Source organism: Panthera uncia (assembly GCF_023721935.1).
Source record: "Panthera uncia isolate 11264 chromosome A1 unlocalized genomic scaffold, Puncia_PCG_1.0 HiC_scaffold_17, whole genome shotgun sequence".
In the NCBI taxonomy this organism is placed as follows: Eukaryota; Metazoa; Chordata; class Mammalia; order Carnivora; family Felidae; genus Panthera; species Panthera uncia.
This window is the reverse complement of record NW_026057577.1, coordinates 72,499,300-72,525,547: the sequence shown is the minus strand read 5'-3', so window position 1 is coordinate 72,525,547 and position 26,248 is coordinate 72,499,300. Positions and strand designations below refer to the sequence as shown.

Sequence of the window (26,248 nt, the reverse complement as noted above, 5' to 3'; positions counted from 1 at the left end):
CTTTCTTTCTTTCTTTCTTTCTTTCTTTCTTTCTTTCTTTCTTTCTTCCCCTCCCTTCCTCCCTTCCTTCCTTATTTTTTTCCTTTCTTTTTATTTATTTTTTTTTCCAAAAGCAGTCTTGTATTACATTTTGGAGTTTGATTTTATATAATATTTCTAGGTATGTGGGGGAAGGGGGGGAAGTTCCACATTAGCTCAGTCTGCCATACTACTAGAACCAGATATCCTTCAGCTTTGCTTAATATCTTTTTTATGAGTTTTAATAGAAGACCGTTAAATTTCTTTCTGGAAGTAAGTGAATTATTATTCTACTTTTTCCATTTATTCAACACATATTTATTGAAAATCGACATGTAAGATCACTAGTTTAGATACTAGGATTCATAGATGTCTTGCCTTTGCCCTGTATGGACTGTGGGGATGATAGGCAAATAAGCAGTGTCAGTGGAGTGTAGTAAGTGCATAATCAGAGAGTGCAAAGTGTACTCTGGAAGCGGCAACAAGGAGCATGTAATTCCAAAGAGTAGTTGGTGTAGGCTTTTGAGAAGATAATACCAGATCTTGAGGGAGGAGATATTAACCAAGTGAAGAACTAGGAGAATTATTCCCAGAAGTGAACATCGTATAGTAAGATGCTAAGGTGAGAGAGAACATGACTTATTTAGGAAAGGTAAGAAGTTCCACATAGCAAGAGTGAGACAAGTGGGAACAGCCTTCGGTCAGAGATTCCAGGGTCCTCGAGGGTTAGGAATGAGGAATAAGCTATACTTCAATAATATGTATTAGTTAGGGTGGAGAATCGGAATTGCCGCTGAGAGGAAATTAAGTTGTAACAAGCAAGAAAACAACATATCTCAAATATAAAAGTCTCAGTGAGGAGGGAACAGAAGTATGAATAGTGAAGACAATGGCCTAGAGAGTGAAAGTAACAACAGAGTAACGCAAGAAGTGTGACGGAGGTCAATGGATTGGTCTGTGAATGGAGTAAATCCATGGTGTCAGTGTACCAGAGAGATAAGTGGCATAGTACGAGTGAGTTACACCAGCCCTGGTATATACATTGCTTGGTTGTCTTTCCATAGTGACAGAGTTTAGCTTACCCAGAGTGGATTCCAGCATGAATTCCTTCAAGGATTGCCAGGCTGCCTGTGTCAAGGTAGAACTTCCTGGTGTGCAGAGAAGTAAAAGGAGTGAAATCTGGAATTGCTATGCAAGGGGATATGCTTGTTGATGCATGGAGGACATCATTTTATGTAGGAAGATAAGCAGACTAGATAATCTGAAAGTGTGTGTTAAAGATCCTCTTTATATGCTCTGTTTTGTCACTGATCTGAGGATAATTAATGATAGAAAGATATTTTTGTACATAGAGCACCTTAAATGGTTCTACCAATACTCTTGTTGGATATTATGTAGCTGGGAATGCCAGTCAGATTACTCCTTCAAGAACACATAATAGAGAAGCATTTTTTCATTAGGACACTGACTATGACTAGGATAGTATTTCAGCCTTCTGATGTGGTCTGGGATGAAGCATACAGTAATAGTCTCCTCAAGATAATTAGAGCATGAATGTTGTTACAGGAGCTCCCTTGACTTTCTGGTTCTGTGCTCAGACCTAGAGTAAGTCTTATATATGTTAACATATTCAAAGATATTGAGCCCAATATGAACTATCCAAAGACTCAATTGATGCAAATGACCTGAAGAGATCCCCATGGCTTTTGTAACATGAGCACATAGTTCGAGTCTGCCTTCTCCAGCTGGCCATCTTGTTGAAAGAGACTTCCTTTGCACCTGTCTTTATGGGTGGGGTGTTGAGTCAAGTTGCTCCTCAAATCCTTCCAGGTTATGCAGGGTTGAGATTATAGCAAGATATCTGCTAGTCCTAAAAGGGCCTCTGGAATGGAAAACTCTGGTTAGATATTTCTTGGTAGTTTTCAACATCCCTAGCATCAGTACTTATGGAATGGTGCATCTGCTTAGCCTTGTAAACTGTCTGGATGAGTAAAACTTGCAGCTGCTTTAGGCTGCAGTGACCTAGATAATCAGCTTCAATGCTGACTCCAGCCAAGACACGTCAGCTCCCAGACATAGTTGTTGACTTTGGCAGGGCAGTGCAGGGCCACAGGACCAGGAGCTCTTCCTATGATAGAATCTTCCTTATAGTGGCATTAAGAGATGAAGTGTAGGCACTGTGAAGTGGTGTAGGCAAGATACGGGCAAAGGGGAAGAAAACCCGCGGCATCTAAAATGCCTGTGATATATGTGGATCCAAGTGAACTTGTGTTCCCTTTTTCAGAATGAAGATCAGGTACTTTTCTAAGTATAGTCTTTTCCTCATCCCCATCCCTTCAAGGTAGACTTCAGTTTGGGGGTTAAATTCAAACTTCACATATTTTGTGTAAGAAATATGTGTGAACCTCAAAAATATCAAGAATCTCTACAGGTCTTCAGTGGGCCTATGGGGTAATCTTGGGTGGTATAATTCAAGACCTGAGGAGAAAGGACAATTCCTAGAAAGTAGACTACTTGGAATCTTGAAGACATACTTCTCCAGAAGTTGGGACATTTGAGCTTTAATAGGACTATGTGAGTAAGATCTTATTCAAAAACAATGTTACAGAGGATATTAATACTGGGTAAACAAAGTCAAATAGCTTTTTTTACTTCGCACTGCTAGGAGCCTTCCCTATGCTCATGAATACTGTGTTTTACTCAAGCAAAGACATGGTCATGTAGCTTTTCCAAACTTTTTTTCTGGACCTATTAACCAGTCAGTGCTTCTTGCAACACTTAACCTGTGAATCATGGAGTTCAAGTTTCCCCCCATTACCCCCTGGATATCCTTCTTCAAGGTGGTTTTGAGCAACATAAACTAAGTTGGGCCTGGTGATTCTTTATCCTTCAGGTCATCTATAAGTGGATCTTTATTATTTTCTAAACTATTTACTGTTTGCTTTTTTGTGATTTATCTCAGTATGACTGAAAATAAGATAATCACAGATACTCCTTTAATGAGATGAGGCAAAGTTATGTGGCAAAATTTCATTAAACATCGAAATGTTTTACTGTTGAAATATCCATGTATCTGATATGTTAATATGACCATATAACCTATCCACATATCTTATATATCCAAATATCTTACACACTCATATTAACATTAATATTAAAAGTTCAAACAAATATATGGCCATAATACTGATATCAAGATGCTTTCAAATTTGCAAATAAAACTAATATAATAAGTTAGGATAAATTTTTTTAAATGGCTGAGGGAATCTAAATAAAACCTTTGATATAGAAAGGACTCCTGTTTATTTGTTTTATCATACGCTATTCCTGCTTAGAACAAGCCAAAAAGGAAACAGCATGGTTTATATATGAAAAACATGTATTGGAAGTGGATCATAAAATTGAAAAATGGCTACCTGCCAGTAGCCACATAAATTTTGGAGGAAATGTATTTTCCACAGGAATGATTTGTTACGGGAATAGCAAGTATTTATCAAAAGCATTAAAATGATGAAAAACTAACTCTTAAGCAATATACAGATTCATCATTCAGAAGCATAACGTATATCAGATATAGAATCTATTTTGAAACTTTGAAAAGTAATCAGTTTTAGTTACTTTAGGTGAAGGACAAAAATCTGGAAAAAAATAGAAATGGTAATTTCTCATGCATGCAGATGCCACTTTTACTTTTATTGTATATGGCCTGCAAATTACTGAATATGGACCCCCCACTGTACTCATGAATCTTTTACTCTGCCAGGAGGCATTTTGTTGGAGCGTATCTGTTTTCTTTCCTAACATCAGCTCTCTACTTGTATGTTTGTCTCCCTGCAGCCTAATGGTGGGATTCAAAGGCACACTATCAATTTGATTCTTCTAGCAAGAGGGAAAGAGCAGCAGCTGCTTTGTTTCCTGGAAACTCTTTCCAGAAGCCAGGAACTCTGGGAAGTTTTCCAGACTGACTTACGGAGTGTGGGCTAAAACTTCCCCTACCTGTCTCTGTATTTAGGAGTTAGTACGGGCCTGGAAAACAAGGAAGGAGAAGGAACTCCTCCCCACCACCCCCACCTCCATCTCTCAACTAGTAGGCTAGAGCGTGTTCTTGGCGTCAGCATTCCATAAATCACTTAAGGGAGAGAGGAAGGTAAATTGTGATGGGCAATTTTGTTCTTCATTCCGCAGTGGTAGCAGTAAGCGAATACTGAAGATACTACAAGCACTTAGATAGAACACAGTGCCATACAAATGTTTGTTCAACAAAGTGGTATTACGCATCCTTCAGAAGCACCTTTTAAAAGGCTATAATATGCCATTAAGTGGATACACCTTATTTTACCTAACCGTCCTGCTATCAATTGTTCCAGTTTTTCAATGTTTTAAATAACATACACATACATGCTGTTCTTTCTAGTTTGTATGCATTTTTACTGTGTATTTACATGATTTTATTAGCTACAGCCTGTACCTTTGGGAGTTATTGAAGCCACTGAGTGTCTTGGCACTTACTTCAGAGGAGCATGGCTAACTGCCACTACACTGCTGAATGGGAAAGGAATGTTTTTCCTAATGTCCTCATTTCATATCCTACTCAGGGCAGCAGAGGTGACCTAGAAGAGAGTACAGTTCCCTTAAACTAAATATATTCTGTTATGTTTGAGGCAGGGACAGCTACCACCTGAAGCTAGAAACATCTGAGAGACAAATTCGTTATTGGTGTAAACCTTCTCTGTTTCAAAATGCATGCTGGATGTGAGCACAGAGCATTCCCTGAAGCTTAATGTTCATCTAAGGTTAATGCTGGCCTTCAGCAGTCTCATGATTAACATTTCCAAGCAGGTGATTAATCTGCAGGAAATCCTTAGTATTTCGATTGCTGCTTGCTTAATGAAGAGGTGAATAATTTAGTAAAGGATGATTACATGAATTTGAACAAAGAAAAGACTTTTTCTAACAACATGCACAGTGGCACCCTCTAGTGAGCACACTTGTTAAATGTAAAAAAGTTAAAGTAATTTAGATTTTGGAAATGCAAGGTTTTTTATAGATCTTTCATAGGTTTTTATAGATCTGTCATAGCAAAAGAAAGTACCTTTTTGTAAAAAAAAAAAAAAACAAAGAGAAAAATAAACCAAAATATTTTCAGAATGTGAAAAAAAATCCAGATAGATCCAGTAGATAACTTTTTTTGGAAAGAAATATTGAAATTCTCATTTTACAATAACATGGTAAAATTTAACATTGTAACATTGAAAACTTTTATTATAATAAGAAAACTCTTCTGTTTTTGCAGGTCAGAAGGGGTTCTTTGTTTGAAATCATTTCTTTTCCAGCAAAGACTGCTTTAACTAGTATCATGTATGCTTCATATGCAGCACTAATTTATTTGGTGAGTTAAGAAAATTATTACAATCTAGATGTAAATATACTTATTTCATGTATGTTAAAGATATAGATATATATTATAAATTCATAAACCAAGGTACTATTCTCTTGTTACACAATTTTACATTAAAAATTTACTCTTCTAAAATAAAATTACTTTTCTGAGGTAAAGTCAGCCCATTTCTGACCCAAGTCAATTCACCACAAACTAATTTGCTTAAATAACTAAAATTATTTTTATAATGTTTATTATGATTTGTTCAAAATGTTTTGGTTTTACTTTCACTTAGCTATGGTTGTTTTGTTTCAGCCATTGTGCCATGGTTGGCTAAAGTTTAGCATTCCATCAATTAGGTCCATGATATGGGGAATACAAATATTAGTCTATTTTGAATTACAAGTGCTGTAATTCAAAAGTGTTCATTACAAAGTGTGACAAAAGTATAAAGGGTTTTATAAATTATAAGGGGTTATTTTCTTTTAATCATTGTCATTTATACTTACCTTTAAATTTTTTTTTTAAAAAAAGTATAACACACAAAGAAAACTACACAGCTTGATGAATTCTCACAAAAGCTATTAATCTACCTACCACACACACGTTGAGAAACAAAATGTAATCATCATTCTAGAAGCTTCTTTCTTGTTCCCCTCACAAATCACTTGCCTCTTATATAAAAGTAACCATTATTTTGACTTCTAACACTAAATACAGTTTTCTGTAAATTGTATATAAATGAAATAATATACTATATATTCTTTTATATTTGTCCTTTTTTGCTTAACATTATCATTATGAGATTTATTGTGTATAGTAGTTTGTTGATTTTCATTGCTGTGTATTATTCTATTTGTTGAAATATATATATATATATATGTGTGTATATACATAGAACATATATGTATTCAATATATGTGCCACTATCCATTTTGTGGTTTGAATTGAATATTATATAAATATAATATTATTATAATAATATAATATGATGTATTTTATATAATATATGAATTTAATATTACATAGCATTATAATATATATAACAATATATATTATAACTATAATATATAGTTTATATTATATAAACGTAACATTATATTTATATATTACATAAATATATTAATAACATAAATATATAATTATAATATGTTACATAATGTATACTATTATTATATATTTTATATTACTTGTAGTTTTGGCCATTGTGAATATGGTTTATATGAATATTCTTGTATATATGTTTTGGTAAAATTACTGGACCACCAGAATATGCACATGTTCATGTCTAGCAGATACTGCCAAACAGTCGGTATTGTCAGTCTTTTCCATTTTAGCGATTCTTGTGGATATGTAGTATTATCACATTGTGGCTTTAGTTTGCATTTCCTTGATCGTTAATGAGATTGAGTTCATTTTTATGCACTAAGTGGACATTTGGATATCCTCTTTTGTGAATTTCTGTTAAAGTCTTCTATTTTTCTATTCTATCTTTTTATTATTGATTTGTACTTTAAGAATATATTCTAGGAATAAACCCTCTTTTGGTTATTTCTTTTATTCAATGACTTCCTTTTCACTCTTTTAGCAGTGTCTTTAAAACAGAAGTTTTTAATTTTAATGTAGTTCAAGGTATTAATCTTTTCTTTATGTTAAGTGCTTTTTATGTCTTAATTAGGGAATCTTGACCTATACCCAAAGTCATGAAACTATTCCTCCTGATATATTCTAGGAACTTTGTTATTTTACCTTTCACTTTCAGATTTATAATCCATCTGGAATTGGTATCAGGTAAGGAACAAATTTTTCCTTCATGGGTATCCAACTGATCCAACTCAATTTATTGGGGGGGGGTACTTTTCCTATTGCCCCAGAATACTTCTTTTGTCATATATCAAGTGTCCTTATATATGCAGGTCTGTTTATAGACTCTCTGTTCTATTCAGTTGATCTATTTTTCTATTCTTAGATTCAATATTGTATTATTTACAAGAGCTTTATAAGTCTTGATAACTAGTAGAATAAGTCCTCCCTTCAATCCTTGTACATGGTCTATCCCTCTATTTGCTTAGGTCTTCTTTAATTTCTCAATAATTCTTATGGGTTTTTTGTTGTTGTTCAAGATCTTATATATTTTTGCTAATATTTTTTATCAGATTGAAACACACAATACAATACTAAAGATTCAGTTTTTCCCATAATCTATAGATTCATTGTGGTCCCAATTTAAATATCAGCAGGTGTGTAAGTTGACTATTTTATTCTAAAATTTAGAGGGGAATGAAAAAGGTCAAGAAGAGCCAAGACATCATCGAAAAAAAAAAAAAGTAAAAGGACTTTTAAACATATTCATAGTTTTTTTTTAAAATAACTGAACTTATAAATATTTTACAAGCATTTAAAACTTTTGAGAAATGTTCAATATCTTAAATGTGAATCTCATGCAAAAATGACATCCAACTGAGCTAGAATGCAAAAATGCTGCAAAAAATGGGTGGGATGAAATAGATATGGTAAAACTAAAACAAATTAGACTAACACCAAAATTAAACTCTAATTTCTCAAAGGCTTTTGAAATCATCCCACATGACTTGTCATGCTATAAATTTTCTAAGTAGGTAAAAGAAACAGTATTTTGGGGGACCTGATGATTGGTCATGTAGCCAACCCAACGTCTAGGAGAGGTCAGGGCTGGAGTTATGATTTTGAAATCAAATAACATGCATGTTGGAAGTTAATGCCCTGTGTATGGAACCACAGTGGAAAAAGTGAAAAGTCTGTAAGTGGAAAGTCAAATGAAATGTGAAAAATAGCAACATTTACGGTGAGCTAAGAGCAAATCTGCGAAGGAGACAAAAAAGGAATAATCAGAAAAGTAGGAAGAGAATCAGGAGAAAAAGTGTCAAGGAAATAGAGACTCAGGAAGTTGTGAGCAGTTAGGTGTCAAATATAAACAGAAAAAGTCAAGTAAAATAAAGTTGTGAAAAGTGTCTAGATCTAGTACAAAAGATGTTGGAGCCAACCATCTTGAGAACTATTTCAGTGATGCGACAGGATAAGGAGGACAGGAATAAGCTGGTTTCAGAGTGAAGAGGAGATGGTACAATGGAAGCCATGAATAGAGACTCTGGTTTGATCAAGAAAAACCAGCATATATAGCAATCAAGAGGGAAACAGGGTGCCAGGGGTTTTTAATGTTTAATTTTAAGATGGAAGATACTGGAGCACATTCTAAGTTGCAGGGGAAGAGCCAGTCAAGAACGAGAGGCTGAAAAGGCAGGGGATTATTAATAGAGAACAGGTAGGCTATAGGTTAAAAAGAAACATAGATACTGATCTTGATCAAGACCCTTCATTTTCAGAGACTGGGGTAGAAGTGGTTATAATGGGCACAGATAAAATTTTGTAGGTGAGGGAAGAAGAAATACATCAAATAGGACAGGGCTTCCTAATCTTCTTTCACAGCATGGCATACATAGAAAATGATCACATATGGGGATAAATGAATGAAGCTGTTTGCAGCTGAAAGTGACGGACCTCAAAATTTTATAGGTCTTGGTTGGGATATACTTGTATGCATGTAACAAAAAATAGCTACCAGGGCCTTCATCAATGAAGACATTTAAATATCTCAGTTAATTAGAAGTCTAGAGTTAGGTGGTTCCCAGGTTTGTACAGTGGATCTACAATGTCATCATGAACCCAGGGCCTTTGCATTTTTCTCTTCTGCTACCTTGTCTGTTGTTTTTGATCCTTAGGTTTGTCACCTCATGGTCAGGCATCCTATCTACATCATTGTCCAAATTAGGAGGAAAAGATGAAGAGCCTTCCTTTTTATATAGAAGAAAAACTTCCAAAAATCCCTCCTGACCTTCCCCCAGCAGACATATTTTATTTTATTTTTTGGCTAGAACAGGGTCAGGTGACTACATACTAACTACAGGAAAGTGAAGGAAAGCAGGCCAAGAGAGGAGGAGGCAGGAGGTCAGGAAGAACTTGTCAATCTAAGGCCCTTGATCTTTTCTCCGTTACCCTCTTTAGGAAAATCTTCAAAGTGCTTATTGCCTGTTATGTCAGCTTTAGGCATCACTTTGGTAAAATAAGCTGGTTAGGTATTCTCATATTTGTGGATTTCATTATTCTTGTTACTTGTCTTAAACACTAGGCATCATCATCTTCATTAGTAAACTTACAGAATAAGTTTACTGGATATAGTTCTTAGTGGTTCTCGATTTTCAAAGTTATATTTCTCTATGTGTTTTGTTTTGACACTCTTAAAGTACTGAATGGCATTTTTTTTTTTTTTTTGGAGGGAAAATGGATCGTGTGTTTGTTTAGAAATCATTGCTCCACTGGGTTACTAAATTCTTTCTAAAATGTTAATGCCCTTCCAATTGTACACATAGGTATAAGCAAAGTCTAGGGGGAAAAATTAAAAACAAAAACCTACTTTGAGATATTAACATGTTTGGTGACAAATTTCATCTCCCAGAAAATGTTTCATTTAATTCAGGAGAATAAAAGAGCTTAATTAAATCAGGGAGTAAAGATGTAAGACAACTAATGAATTGAAGGGAAAAGAGGGAAAGCTTGTCTTTACTGAAGTATACCAGGCTTTAATTTTCTTTCTAGCTTATGATGTAATATATTTAGAACAAGGAAGCAATCTCTAGATGTTTATCATGTGCCAGGAAAGGAAGCGCTTCTTTATTAGAATTAAGTAGATTAATGGCTTTATGTTAAATATTTTATTGGATATGTTACTGGAAAGTTCAGTAGCTTAAGAAGAAACTTTACTTTTCAACACATTTTTTTATTATTAGACAGTCTGTGTTAATGCTGTGCTGGAGAAGGTAAAGAAAATTTTCCAAGAAGAAAAATCCATAAGGCAAAACAGAAAGGAGAGTGAAAATCTTAGAAAAGCCTTTTCAGAGCCTGTGCTTTCTGAACCTACGTTTGATGAAGGTGAAATCAAAGCAAAACCTTACAGGTCATTACCGGAGAAACCAGACAGTATTTCAGACTGCCCCAAACTTCTTGCCAATAAGTTGAGTAACAAGATCCAGGTTTTACATTCTGTGTTTGACCAATGCACTGAAATGAATGAATGAGCAAATCTGAACATAAATATCACTGAGTGGAGCTTAAGAGCTATCTATCTAATCACATTTCAACTGACAAAACTAAGAAACTAGTTTTCATATACTGAATGCTCTGCTTTAGAAAAGGGGTAAAGAACTACTAAAATGTCATTCTCAAGTACTTATATAGTGGAGAAAATAAAATGAATCTTGATGTAGAATATATGTATGACTATGATTTTAAAGTTAATTTATATATTTTCAGAGAGAGAGAGAGAGAGAGCGAGCAAGCACGTGCACATGCATGAATAAGGGGCAGAGAGGGAGAGAATCCCAAGCAGGCTGCATGCTGTCAACGCAGAGCCTGACATAGGGCTCAAACTTATGAGATGTGAGATCATGACCTGAACCAAAATCAAGAGTCAGATGCTTAACCGACTGAGCCACCCAGGTGCCCCATATGATATTTTTTAATGAACAAGAAAGTGTACCCTTTGGAGGGTTAGACTTTATGCTATGGTTTATAACATGGGTATATTTATAATGCATTTATGTTTTTATTACTGATTTGTTTAAAGTATCTTTCCAATTACAGTTGCCCCTTGAACATGGGTTTTAACTATGCAAACCTACTTATATGCAGATCTTTTTAAATAAATACATTATAGTACTGTAAATGTATATTCTCTTCCTTATGATTTTAATATTTTCTCTAGCTTACTTTAAGAATACAGTGTATGATACATAGAATATTCAAAGAGTGTGTTAGTTGACTGTTTATGTAATCAGTCAGGCTTCTGGTTAACAGTAGACTATTAGTAGTTAAGTTTTGGGGGAGTCCAAAGGTTTATGTAGAATTTTGACTGTGAGGGGGATGGTACCCCCATCCCCTGCATTGTTCAAGGATCAACTGTATTTATCTGGAGGGAAAACACACTCTGTATCAAAATGCTACATTACTTTTTCAGAGATAATAAGGGGATTTTTTTTTCTATATACAGGCTGCATAGTTTGAAACTGCCTGTTATCAATCCTTTTATAAGTCATCTGTAGGAGTTGTAAGTCACGTATAATAAATTTATAAAACACAATATTGTTTCGAAATCTTACAGAAGATTTCTGTATGTAAGGATAGAATATGATATTTTTTATTTCCAGATTTAGAGGAACAAATTTAGAACCAGAAATCAAGTTAATGTTACTCATTGTTGCCACTGGCTTCTGAGAGAGAATGCTTCTGTAACTGGTCCTGCAAATGAGGGCCACTGTTTTGCCTGCAGAAGGTACTTAGGTTTCTTTCATGTGTTTTAAATTCTGGACACATGTTAAGACCTGACTGGTCCTTGGAGGATCAGCACCTGATATAACAGGTGAAGATGTACCCATCCAGTGATGGTACATACATTTCCTGTACCTGGTAAATAGCTACTGCCATGAACAATATTTAGAAAAAGTCCAGCCCTGGCTTTTTAGTAGTCTGAGAAATGAGTAACAAGTGTTATATTACTTCATGTTACCCATATTCCATCAGAAAAGGAAATGTAGGGGTGCCTGGGTGGCTCAGTCGGTTGAGCGTCCGACTTCGGCTCAGGTCATGATCTCACAGTTTGTGGGTTTGGGCCCCGCATCGGGCTCTGTGCTGACTGCTTGCTCAGAGCCTGGAGTCTGCTTCAGATTCTGTCTCCTTCTCTCTCTGCCCCTCCCCCACTCACACTTTGTCTCACTCTGTTTCTCAAAAATAAATAAAATGTAAAAAAAAATTAAAAAATAAATAAATAAATAAATAAAAAGAAAAGGAAATGTAGTATGTAGCAAAGGGCTCTGTAAGCAGACCCTTAATGATAAGTATTTTAGTCACTTATTATTTTTACAATAACCAAGGGAAAGAGTCCAGGTGGCCCCCTTAGAATGTTAAGTATTATGTTTGGAGCCTTAATTCAATCCTGTGCCACTAAGAAGATTACTGTGCTTTTGAGACAAAGTTCCAATTTTGACAAACAGCTTTTCTCACAGAATTCTCTGAATTCATAATCTGTTCATCCTGGTTCTGGTCCTTCTTATTCTTATATTCTACTATATGCTGCCGAATTTTAGATGATAAGCACCCAGAGTGTTCTGGTACAGTGTGGCACGAGGCAACCAGAATAGTGTTGGCCATAAATAACTGGCATGTAAAAACAGGGTGGACCAATTTAACATCAACCCTGCTTGTGAACTCAGCAGAAAGGACTCCGAGGAAGAACATCCTATATCTCTTCTCTGTAACATTTACACAGAATGCTTAGTTCTACACACATCACGAAATTCTGAAAAAAGAAAGAACACCTTTATTTGACAATTTCATCTAGGCACTCCCAGTACTTTGGCTCACTGAGTAAGAGACTTCACGTCCTTCATGTCTGGGAAGCAGCTGTGTGTATCTTCCTTACTTTAGGAGTGTCTGCCTTGACCAGAGAGAAACTGAGCCAAGATTTATGTGGTTTCAATGCGCAGTACATGAGGATTAAGGAGTGCACTTGTGACGAGCACCAGGTGTTGTATGTAGTAAGTGTTGAATAAGTTTCTTATTTTTAAATGAAGCATGTAAATCAACCCCATTTTGGAGACATTTTTCAAGTATAAAAAGTCTGCTATGTATTTAGAAATATTGAATAGTTGAGATTTAAGTATTTCAGTGTATTTAAATTTTACTTTTAAAAAGTAAGAATAATAAATAGGGGAGATGGAGAGTGTGTGGAGGTATCAGTGAAATAAGAATGGAAATAAGAATGGAAGAATGCTGGTAATTGTTGAAGCTAGGTGATGAGAGTTTGTTACACTATTTTGTTTAGTTTGTATATATTAAAACTTTTCCATGATAAAGTCTACTACATCAAAATAAGGATTAACCCCCTCCCCAATGGTTCTTATTAGATCTCATTTTTACCTTTTTTCAATGTGGTTACTGCAAATTATTTTCACCCTGAAAATGCACATTCCAAACTTATAACCTTCAGGTTCCAATCAGTCCAGAGGATTGGGTGAAATGTATTCTATAGATCTTAACAATAATCCTTACATCACTTTGAACTGCTCAGATGTATGTGATTTTTTTAAAGTAAGTAATAAATGTGCCTGTTTTGGGAAAATTAATCCTCTTTGGTATTGAAGCAAAGTTATTCTAAAAATATTTTCCAAACACACACACCATTTTTCATTGCCATATAATTTTATCAGAAAGAACTCTGAATTACTTTGAAGTCTCCAGTGGCATAAAAATCAGAGTCACACTTAAAAGGTTCTTTAGAAAGAGTCACGTAAATGTTCCCATTGTCCACTGTCACTGTATGAATCCTTTGCTTTACTCCTTTGGAACACCACTCAGGTTTTGCTGATGGATCTCTAGGGTTTATAGACTGGTATAGTCCTTCTCCTGTTGCCAAAGTAATTTTGTATTTATGCCAGGGGCAAACTATGCATGGTCGTCCGTCAAACTCCTGGGGAAGGAAATAAATGATTTAATAGTCTGACATTTCCAACATTCACAATAAATCTCAGACTCAGAACAGATTCTATTGCAGAATAACCAGGTTAAAGAACAGGCCAGCTCCTCTTTTTTCCTTCCATTTACAAATTATTCAGCATAAGGCAGAACCTAATCTTAGCAGTCATCAGGTCCCTTTTGCATTTGATTAGAAACCCAGCGTGTTAGAACTGTATCAGAAAAATGAGCTCAGGCAACTACACCATGTGACTGAAGCTATGCTGTTATGTATTAGATGTGAACGTCACTTCCTTGACAGAAATGGGACAACGGCATCAAGTGCTTCTAAAGGAATTTCCTCTAGCCGCTGGGAGCACAGTAAGCTTCAAATATAAATTTAAGAAGGTTACTAAAGGCATGAGTGTATACGTTAACTGAAGAGTGATCTGTGACTCAAAGTAGTCAATTCTCAACTTTTTAACTGTCTTAAGTCAGTGGTTCTCAAATTTTAAAGAGCATGGGAATCACCTGGATCTTGTTTAAGTTCAGTAGGCTTAGGGTAGGGTACAAGATTCTGTGGTTCCAACAAACTCCCAGGTGACGCCAGTGTTGCTGGTTCTATGGATCACACTTGGAGGAGCAAAGTCTTACAGCTCTCATTATGGTCCAAAACTCAGGGAAATTCTTTCACATTATCATCACCACGTGCTTACCTTTTTCTCTACACCAGAAGTGCAGGAGTGCTGATATTGTACCCCCACAGAACTGTCAACAAACATTCACATTTTCGTAATTCAAACATTCATGTTCATAATGAATGTCCTTTAACATGAGGACAGGTGTGGAAATAGGTAGATATGAAGTGTAGAGAGAGTGGAACACTAAGTTTAAGCATTCATTTTGTACTGTTCAGGGAGGAGAGGGAGGGAAGGAGGGAGAGAGATCAGTTTTATGAAGTAGAAAACAAATTAGGCGGCTAGCTAGTTTGGAAGTAAGACAGTTCCCCCATTCCCTCCTCAGATAAGGCTTTTTAAAAAAAATTTTTTTTAAATACACACATTTTTACTACATTATACAGGTAATATATAATCACTGAAAAAAATCAAACTGTGCAGTAAAAAGTAAAAAGTGAATATTACTTTTTATTTAAAAAATGGGATCTCATTAGACCTATTATTCTATGGCTTGCTTTTTTCTGCTCAAAGATATACTGCTGACATCCCTCCATACCAACACACAGAAATCTGCCTCATTAATTTAGTGGCTGCACAGTTTTCCACAGCATGGCTATTCATAGCTTATTGAAACTGTTTCCTATTGTTAAAACATTTAGGTTGCCTTCAATTTTTCATTATGACAAATAATGCCACAGTAAACCTCTCCTTTATATATTCTTAAACATTTGTGCAATTATATCTGCAGGGTAGATATCAGAGTATAATTGTTAGGTCAGAAGACATGCATACTTCTCATATTTATCTGTGAAACAGTTTTCTCTACATTGTAGGACTGTAAATTCCTAGAATATTAGCAATTATACTCAAAGCGTTAAAAGACAGTTCAAGCTCAAATACAATTTTTTTGCATACAGAATGAGACAATATAAATAAAACGTGAATTTGTAGAGAATAGATTTTACATACCTCTATTTCTCCCAAATGTAAAGGCCCTCCTGAGTCTGAAAAGGAATTGAATATTACATCTAGTCACTAAAAAAAAAAAAAAAAAAAAAAAAAAAAAAAAAAAAAAAAAAAACACTTGAAATTTTGATAGTTTTGTGGTTAGTAAACAAATACAAGGTTTACAAATAAAAAATAAACTCTTACGGTAACAGCGAATATCCATCGCATGATATTCTCCTTTGTGGTAGAAAATGACCACTTCTCTATCATGGACAACAGCTGTCATTCTTTTAGATTTTTTAATGTCATCTTCTCTGCCAACACAGACAGGAGAATATTCCTTCACTTCAGGATCTTGTTCAGAGCCATCAAGATCCATGCTAGTCGAACAAAACAAAAAGCAAGTAGTCTTCACTAGTTTGGCTATGGAGAGAATCATACTGTAATAGACGTTTGATTTCTCTAAGACTGATGGATGGTGTTTTTGTTTTTGTTTTTGTTTTTGGTAGCTATACAAAATAAAGCATTTATACACATTGGGTCATGGTCATAATTTCAAGTTAGAGACTCTTAAAGCTTGCCCAAATTAGGGAAGATTCCCCACTTTGAGGCTGGACTCATATTAGATTCATTTCAATGGGTAAGGTGTAAATTTCAAAGTCCCAAGACCCAAAGAGTTAAGTTTCATTGTCCTTTTATTCCCTATCAATTCAATGCTAAACAACAGCCAGTTACCAGTGTTGTTTTCAACCTTCTTCTGAAGGTAGGATTCTTTGATAGTCTGAACAGTCTTGGATCTCTTGGTTGAGATCTTGGTAGGGTGATTCATTTGATTTTGCCTGGAATGAACAACCAGTCTTAGAAATCAACCAGATAACTACTCTGCCATAAGGAGATAGGTATGAATGGGCATATTACATTTTCTTAACTCAGAAACTGTCATTACTTTCTTCTGCCTTGTTGGGAATTCAAAGAGATGGCTTTCTCTTCAATTAATTTATAGAAGTATGTAATATATAGACGTATATATAGAAATATATGTATATATATTTCTAAACAAAGAAGTTTTAGTAGAGAATTTCCAGGTACTCTGAATATATTTTTTCTCAGCACAGATGTTTAGGTTACTTCTTTGAAAGCAGCTCTTTCAAAGAGACCTTTGTATACTTTAAGAACACAGTCATAGTCTGTTAATTCCATGTGAGAAGGAAACATCAAGATACATCAGTGTCAGGAGTGTCAGCCTCTGTAGAGGATTTTCCTGAGGGCGTCCCATAGGGGGAGTATTTAAGTTTTATTCTATGACAGTTTCTGAAAAAAAAAAACAAAAACAAAAACAAAAACAAAAAACAAAAAACAAAAAACTATATATCCTGTTTTGCCAAGAATTGCTGTATTTTTCTTTCTTCACTCCTAACCCCAAATCTTTCTTCTTCTCGCCACCCTCTTTCCATTAGTGTTGTAATCACCAATTTTTCTGGAAACATTCCTGCTTTTCCTCTCAGGATAGAGACTGTGTGGTCTATAACTTTCAAAAAGTATAAAGAACCACATATAATATTACCTTAGGGTTGACAAACAGCTTTCTTCCCCAGGCAAGAGCATATTTTGAATCTTTGCATGTAATGAAATAAAAATCACAAAACGCAAACTGAGACCACTCAAAGAGTTTTACTTTTTATTTCTTAATAATGCATTTTTGGATATTCCTTCATGGTTTCTGCCCTCTGCTGGAGAATGGGAACCTTCAACTATCCAGACAATGTCCAGCTCCACAAGCGGCATAAGGCAAGCTCACTCCCCAATGTGAGTGGACAGAAAAGAGGCTGCCTACAGCATTTGGGCATGAGATCTTGTATGTACCCAGACCATAACCTTGGAGCAGGGCTACTTCAACCCCTTTATTATATGAAAGAAACTAAAAGTTCATGGTAACATCTAATCACATCCTACTTTTTCTTTGGATCATTGATGGACAAATTTCTCTGTAATCTATTTAGAGAGGAATATATGTCTAAAAACTAAGTGGGAAAATTTCTCAAGAAGGGACTATTGACAGTAATCTTTAGCACAGAATTACAAAATGAAAAGAAAATTTCAACAATGGATCTTCAGATTCTCCTTTTGCAAAGTTCTCTTTCCTTGTCAGAGATTATCATTCATTTGACAAATATTTTCTCAACATGTACTATGTGACTAGCACTTCAAGGAAGTAAAAGAGATAAGGTCTCTTTCTTCTAGATATTATATTCTAGTTGGTGAGACCAACAAATAAATACCAGTAAACAAATACACAAATGATATAATTACACACTACCATAACAACCATGAATAAAATGAACTGTGTAATATGAGAGAGAAAAGGGGAGGCCATTTTACAAAGAATAGGCTGGGAAGATGATTCTGAAATGACAGTTGAGCTAGAACCTGAAAAATGCAAATGAACCAGACATTCTAAGAGCTGAAGGAAGAGCATTCCAGGCCGAGGAACAACAAATATGAAAACCTGAGGAAAGGAGACTTGGCTAATGAGGAACAGATAGGAGACTGGACCATAACAAGTGAGCTTGGTGAAACAAACAGGAGCCAGGTCATGCAGTACTGTGTGTGAATTTTATTGTAGGGGCAAAGGGAATGTGTTAAAGGGTGTAAAGCAGGCAGAGATGACATGATCTGTTTTTAAAAGAATGCCCTGGCTGTGTGGACAATAGATTGTAGCCAAACAAGAGTGGAAACACAGAAATCAGAAAGCTATTGTAGTGATCCACAGGACAGAATATGGTGGTTTAGACCAGGGTGTTGATTTTGTGGGGGTGAAAAAGTAACAACAACAACAACAACAACAATAGCAGTAGCCACAATTACACTGTGCTAATTAAATGTCAGGTACTGTTTTAAGACTTTACATTTACTTAACTCATTTAATATCCTAACATGTTACTATAAAAAGGTATTATTTTAATTGTATAGTGAGGAAACTGAGTAAGACCAGAGAGGTTGGGCTCGTGAACAGGAATAAAGGAGCTACAGAAAATAAATAAGGGTAGCTCCCAGGTTTTAGTTTTGTGCAACCAGCGAGATTGTAACTATGATAGGAAAGACTGAAAATGGAATGGTATTTCCAGAAATGGAAAATCAAGAACTAGCTACATTTTGCACATACTGAGTTTGGAATAACTAAAAGACTCTAGACAGAGATATCATGTCTACAGTTGGATATATGAAACTAGAGTTGAGAATCACAAGAGAGAGAAATTTGAGAGTTGAAAAGTTACAGAATTCAATGGAGTAAGTTGGAGAGGGAGTACAGACAGGTCTAATATAATTCCTTAGGTGCATCAACAGTTAAAGATCAAGTGGAAGAGAGCCTGAAGAGAGGCAAGACCAGTATGTGTCCAATCTACTGTTAATCAAATGACATTCACTTGGTGTTTACTTTTCTGTCCTACATTTTCCTCAACTGTAAGTAAGTGGTGATCCAGCAGGAAGGCAGGCAATGAGGTGAAATCCATTCTAATGCTGGCCACCTCTATGTGTATTACACAATACATGAAGAAAATATGGACTTCCTAGGAAATTGTCCCAAAAGGTTGGTTCTTTCATGAAGGCTTGGACTACTTTTCTCCTTGTAATTTTCCTTATTTCCTTAACCTCCACTCTCCTAGAAATCAAATAGTGTTAAATTCCAAGTAAGAGTTTATATCCAGAATTATTATTACTACTTTTCTTCCTAGTATCTTTAAAGTTTGTCTATTAGATTCTTAAATACCCTTTTGGCCAAATATAGAAATTGAAAGGTGAGAAAAATAAGACTAAGAAATCTTTCAATATTGTTCATAGTGAGACTGGCTCTCTGTATAGGTCTGATCTAGCCCTTCAATCAAAATAATGATTTATATACATCACTGTATGACATTTAGGAGCTATTATTTCAAAATTAATCACACAATCAGCCTTTAAAATGGGTTATATGTTCATTTTCAATCCAAAATAACTCTTCAGTCATAATGTCTCAATAGATGTTTATGTTGACACAAGGCTTCCAAAACAAAATGTAACAACCATTCTAAAGGTTGTGGCAAGGCTAGGTTTTACTCAACATTTCCAGTTTCAGGTCCATTTTAACAATTTAATTATTTTATGGATTTCATCAGATTGGGAAATGAGATAGCTGCAGATAACGTGAGAGGTATCCAACTCTGCCTGATACAAGATAAGGAATTACATATAGAAAAGGAAAGGAAGTGAATCAAAGTGATGGCCCATGATAGTTGTAGAGACCCAGATGCTGTTAAACAAAGGAAGGTTGCCATGGAATGCTCATGGTATTAAACAGAATACAGTTGCCTATAATTTAAGATATTTAACAAAATTATAAATCACATGTCAACTTCAAATATTCTAATTTTAGGAAGATGACCAATCCTTCCTAATCCACCTCCTCTTCAAATACAGTAACATCGTCATATTTCAAAGGAAGTTATACAGAGTGATGATGTAACTTTCCTTGAGAACAGGAAACTGCCATTTTGATTTCACTCGTCTTAGGTTAACATTTTACATATAAATGCATATATGGAACTTCTTTTAAAAATTTCTTTAAATGTTTGTTTATTTTTGAGAGAAAGAGAGCACACACGAGCAGGGGAGGGACAGAGAGAGAGGGAGTCACAGAATTCGAAGCAGGCTCCAGGCTCTGAGCTGTCAGCACAGAGCCTGACATGGGGCTCGAACTCATGAACCAGGAGATCATGACCTGACCCGAAATTGGACGCTTAAATGACTGAGCCCCCCCACAGGTGCCCCATGTGGAACCTTTTTAAAAAGGGCACTTGAGGGGTGCCTGGGTGGCTCAGTCGATTAAGCAGCCGACTTCGGCTCAGGTCATGATTTCACGGTCTGTGAGTTCAAGCCCTGCGTTGGGCTCTGTGCTGATAGCTCAGAGCCTGGAGCCTGTTTCAGATTCTGTGTCTCCTTCTCTCTGACCCTCCCCCGTTCATGCTCTGTCTCTATCTGTCTCAAAAATAAATAAACGTTAAAAAATTTAAAAAAAAAAAAGGGGCACTTGGACCTTGATGAATATAGATTAGAATGGTCATAAGCTGTAGACCCAATCTCCTCCCAACAAGAGGGAATATGTGTTTTATGGCAGAGGCTCCAGGCTTTCTGATGGCTTTACTAAATATTTATTTAATCTTGTATGACTCATTGATTGGAAGTCTGGAAATGTTGGGAGAAAAAGAGCATGGATCATTTAAAAAGTTTGTAAAACAGAAATTATTATTTAGAAGTAAAAAATCTCCATGTGAATGTGTTAGGAGAGAGCCTTAGATGAAGGACTTCACAGGCTACTGTTTTGAGAAGTGTAATTCTGAGCCACAAGGAACATAGACACTAGATATTACATCAGCCTGCGCTCCAAAACTGAGGTGTAGGATGAGGGATGTTTGTGTGTGTGCATGTGTGTTGATGAGGAGAGGCAGGAAGGAACTTTGAATTCAAGGTATAAAGGAAAGCATTACACAAATCAATCTTAGGAAATTATAGAAATGTCAAGTCTGTACTCTGAAGTTTGCACTGTTAATTCCTGCTCTAACTAACCTAGTTGCTTTTTACATGATGGAAAAACATAACGTATGCTATTTTAAAAAATTATTTCACAATAAGTAAATCAAACTGAGAAAGACAAATACCATGTGATTTCACTCAAATGAATAAACAAAGAAACAAAAAGCAGAATCAGACCTATAAACACAGAGAACTGATGGTTGCCAAAGGGAAGGGGGTTAGGGAATGGCAAAATTGGTAAGGGGGAGTGGGAGATACAGACCTCCATTTATGGAATGAATAAGTCATGAGAATAAAAGGCACAGCAGAGAGAATACAGTCAATAATATTGTAATAGTGTTGTATGGTGACAGATGGTAGCTACACTTGTGGTGAGCACAGCTAACATACAGAGAAGCTGAATCACTATGTTGTACACCTGAAACTAATGTAACATTGTGCGTCAACTATACTCAAATTAAAAAACTGAAAATCATTTCACAATAACAAAAAAAACCCAAAAATATAGTATTTTTAAGCAAAGGCAATGAGGGCCATGCCATAATTTCCTGGATTAGCTGTGGCTAACAGAAGGCTGGATTACCACATCCCTAAACAATTATCTTGTTTTGCTTGATATTGGCAGGTACCCAAAGTATACAAATTGCTCAGGTGGTAGTATTTACTCCACAGCATTGGACGTGCAGCCTTTATCACATTTTGTGACAGAACAGACAGAGGGGCAACAAAGATAAGATAAAAGGGAACAGATGAACTGAAATAGGCTGAAGAAAAAAACAAGAAATGTAGAGTTTGCAACACGTATAACCGACTAAGGATGACGATTCAGAAAGTATGAAGGACTTTACTATACCAGTAAAGTGCAAACACACACACACATACACACACACACACACACAGAAAAATGGGCAAAAGACACAAACATTGCATAGATGAGGAAGTGTAAATGGCCAGTGATTACATGTAAAGATGCTCAACCTCATCAGAAGGAAAAAGTAAAAGAAATGCAAAGCAAAGTCACAAATAGGATACTATTTTCTATCCAATTGAGTGGCAAAAATTATAGCAAGTACTGGTGAGGATATGGAGAAATTGATAGTGATGACATTAATTAGTGCTACCACAATTTGGCATGACCTAGTAAAGTCGAACATATTCACGATCCATTAATCCCCCTTTAAGTACACTCCAGAGAAACATGCAGAGGTACACTAGGAGATAATCACAGGAATGGTTATTAACAGCAAACGATGGGAAAAAACTCAAAATGCATCAACAGTAGAATGGAGAATTTTCACATTCATTCAATGGAATGCAATGTAGCAGTAAAAAATGTCTGGATGCATCAAGTTGGATTAACTTCAAAAATATAACTTTAAAGGAAAACAATTTTTAAAGAATTCGGAGTATGCTGCTATTTTTACCAAGTGCAAAAATGGGCAAAACAAAACAATATATCATTGATGGATACATGTAGATAGAGTAAATTTATAAAGAAAAGCAAGGGGATAGAAAACACGGAATTTCTTAAATGCCTAAAAATGTAACATTTAGTCTTATATTTAAAATTACTCTTTTAGCTTAGAAGTTGTATCCTACTTTACATTTATGTAACAGATGATCCAAAAACCAAGAAACAGGATAAAATGGCACTTTCTATCCTCAGAAAACGTGCCTCTGCAGAAAGATCATGAATGGACTGAGAATTTTGTTCAGCTTCTTTAAAAACTTCGCACTAGAAAGGGGAAATAAATGAATATTTAGTTTTCTTTGTCCAGGCAAAAAGTTAGAAAAGAAATACTAGTATCAAGCAAGTAAAACATATGAAATGTACAGCATGAAAAGTTAATTAAGTTCTCCAGACTTCCAAAGAAATGAGAACCCAATACAATCCTTCCTCAAGTTTCAGTCTCTTCGAACATACAGTTTTAGCAGTGTTTGCACCCGAACCAAGGAAAACTGCGGTGAACTTTGCACAAGCTGATAAGAAATGAGCAGAGAACGCTGGGCTAAATGATAAAAGGTTTCAGAGAACTATGATTACAGTCTTGCTTTTTGCTTAGGAAAGTATTATCATACCCTTCAAATAATGGTCATATGTATTTATGATAGCTAGTAATATTTATAATTAACATCCACATTATTCTTAATTAAATATTGTGAATATCATGGTCCATTCAGACAATAAGAGTCAATGTATTCACCTTAGTTACTGTTACTTTGATGCACTATTCATATGCTCCCACATATTTCCTCATTTTGAGTCTACTTTAAGATAGCAGAATCTTAACTAAAAAGAAAGTGAAAAATTAACCGGTCTGTGCTGTTTGGGGGCTAGATCAAGCAAAGTCACTTCTGAAAAATTTAGCCATTTTGTTCCATTTTCCTCCTTAAGAAGTATTTTTTTGGCCCGTGCCTAAAATAGGTTTCTAAACGTGCTAACACATATAAAATTACAGATTAGTTCAATAGATCCTCAGTCTCTATTAGATACTTTTCCAGCATAGGGAATCCATTCAGGTTAAATTAAAAAAAATAAATAAATAAGTTTCCATAAGACACTGGAGACAAAAGAGACATGAAATTAAAAGAACTTACTTGTTATTCCTCTTGATCTCTGACAAAGGTGCTTTTACTAAGTCTGGAGCCTTGACCTACACATTATCAGAATGCATGGCTCCAGGGTGACACCCTTGTTTTTAGGTTCAGAGAAGACCAGCCTTAGATATTAGTTTTGCATCTCTTTGGATGGCAGAATATTATAGATAAAACTAGTTATCCTTCAGTGAGTGGCCACCCACTTGGACTGTTTGCATACAGGAGTTCACTATCGCCAAGGGGTAAGTAGTATACCTATCTTGCAGATTAGGAAACTAAGGGTAAAGGATCCCCTTTAACAAAAGTAGCAGTCAGGATTCAAACCTACATCTTCTGAGTCTATATTCAGTGAACACAGTGTATACATCTTAACATTTCATCTAAGCAGCATCCATGGTTTATAAAAACTCGTGGCCTGCAAGTAAACTTAAAGGTACAAAGCCTTTTAGCAAAATAAAGATATCTGTGTACGTATATATACATAGATGTACGTTTATCACCAAACATGGTTCTGATTTTTTTTTTACTTTAGGAAAGCTAATGTCACAAGAGTAGCATCAACGGATGTTTAAAGCGTTTAATCATTTAATAAAGTCATGTAGCTGCTCTGGAATACAAATCAAGTATTGTAGAGCAGGACCGGACCATGGGAAACGCTCTAACCATGTGAGCTGTCATCTCTAAGGCCCTTCCAGTTCTGACAAATTAACGCACGACTTGAAAGTGTATTTAACACCTTAGTAAAGACCTTCTACAGTAGTTATACGGAGAGGTGCTCAGGAACCCCGGGCACAGGCTACACGTGGCTGTCCAGAGGTTCTGGACTGTTGCGCCTACAGACTTCAGGAGACGAGTATCTACCACGGCCTGGGCTGCAGAAACCGCGGAGCAGATTTAGTACGCATAGAGGCCAGGAAAGCTAGTTAAAAACGCCCCGCCTGCCCCACACAGGCGGCAGGTCCTGGGTGGGCCCAGACTGTAAGGTGAACAAGCTCGAAGGGCCTCGCTGTGACTGGGCGGAATCCAGTCCGGAGATTAACGGTTAACGAACGCAGGCGACTCCCGGCAGAGCCACAGCGCTCAGAAGAGCCTGGAGCATAGACCAGACGACACCAACCCCCACCAGCTCCAGGCCATCGCCGGCGCCGCCGGCGGAAGCCCGACCTGAGGCCCGCAGCCCGGCCGGAAACAGCGGCGCTCGCGAGCCCCGCCCAACCCCGCCGCGAGAACTGAATTTACCTTTAGTCCCTTGCTCCGCCTCCGCACGTCCTGCCAGCAGCGGAGGCCGCGTGACTCTCCTGCGGGAGCCAGGCCTCGGACCGAGGCTCGGAGCTTCCGGGGGGCGGGGCAAGCCGCCCACGTGACCCGAGAGCGCCTGCCCTCGGAGACTGCCTCAGGGGCACTGCGGGCTGATGACCGCCATCCCCAGCTGGCCGCTGGTCAACCGCCCTCTGCCGAGGCTTCCGAACTGACAGTCGTGAAAGTGTGCTTGACAACCGTAGGTAGCATCTATTTTAACGTATGTGTTAATCTCACTACATTTATCCACATTTTACATGCATCCACGATCTCACTCTCAGGAATTTACCTTATAAAATATTTACAGAAGTTCATCACGATGCGTGTAATCCATGTGTAAGGATGCTTACTGCCACGAAAGAATTAAGAATAGCTAAAGTGATCAGCAAGAAGGGAATGGTGGTCAAATAAAATACGGTGTAGACATGTGAATTACTTTGTAGCCACATACTCAACAGATATCATGAATGTAATTAATATTAAAAAGGAAAGGATACAATACACAATTCTTTAGTGTAAATAAAAATATTTCTCATGATACAAATAGATATGTATGTATGTAAGCTTTTTATAAGATTTTTTTAAAAAAAACTTAACTGGTTGCATTAGAGGTGGTAGATAAGTTTTTGAACTTTGCTGTTTCTCTGTATACTTTGTGAATTTGAAAACAAATGAAAAACAACACCTCCCACTTGTATTCAAAGCTGGAAGCTAGTTGAGTCTGGCATGTTTTTTATTTTTTTATTTTTTATTTTTGGTTTATTTATTTATTTATTTATTTTTCAATATATGAAATTTATTGTCAAATTGGTTTCCATACAACACCCAGTGCTCATCCCAAAAGGTGCCCTCCTCAATACCCATCACCCACCCTCCCCTCCCTCCCACCCCCCATCAACCCTCAGTTTGTTCTCAGTTTTTAACAGTCTCTTATGCTTTGGCTCTCTCCCACTCTAACCTCTTTTTTTTTTTATCCTTCCCCTCCCCCATGGGTTTCTGTTAAGTTTCTTAGGATCCACATAAGAGTGAAAACATATGGTATCTGTCTTTCTCTGTATGGCTTATTTCACTTAGCATCACACTCTCCAGTTCCATCCACGTTGCTACAAAGGGCCATATTTCGTTCTTTCGTTCTTTCTCATTGCCAAGTAGTACTCCATTGTGTATATAAACCACAATTTCTTTGTCCATTCATCAGTTGATGGACATTTAGGCTCTT

The 26,248-nt window shown here is 36.3% G+C and overlaps 2 protein-coding genes across 8 annotated transcripts in view; one reads left to right on the top strand and one right to left on the bottom strand.

The window, feature by feature from the left end:
- Positions 1-10,700, top strand: part of SPATA9 (spermatogenesis associated 9) — a 23,754-nt gene extending 13,054 nt beyond the window's left edge. For both annotated transcript variants that reach the window (XM_049647607.1, XM_049647606.1), the window contains exons 4-5: positions 5,312-5,407; positions 10,222-10,700. In XM_049647607.1, coding sequence (XP_049503564.1) covers positions 5,312-5,407; positions 10,222-10,509 — 384 coding nt within the window. In that variant the 3' untranslated portion in view covers positions 10,510-10,700. The remainder of the gene's footprint in view (positions 1-5,311; positions 5,408-10,221) is intronic.
- A 2,007-nt stretch (positions 10,701-12,707) lies between these two features.
- Positions 12,708-25,063, bottom strand: RFESD (Rieske Fe-S domain containing). 6 transcript variants are annotated; one of them, XM_049647611.1, is made up of 5 exons: positions 23,731-24,862; positions 22,732-22,867; positions 15,769-15,944; positions 15,586-15,620; positions 12,709-13,955 (listed from the first exon to the last, which is right to left on the bottom strand). In XM_049647611.1, exons 3-5 carry the CDS (start codon positions 15,941-15,943, stop codon positions 13,692-13,694), a joined length of 474 nt encoding a protein of 157 aa, XP_049503568.1. In that variant the 5' UTR covers position 15,944; positions 22,732-22,867; positions 23,731-24,862; the 3' UTR covers positions 12,709-13,691. The 6 variants fall into 6 exon arrangements, 5 of the variants coding, with proteins under 5 accessions (XP_049503570.1, XP_049503568.1, XP_049503567.1 ...); XM_049647610.1 differs by having other exon boundaries at positions 22,737-22,867; XM_049647612.1 differs by lacking the exon at positions 22,732-22,867.
- Positions 25,064-26,248: the final 1,185 nt, after the last annotated feature.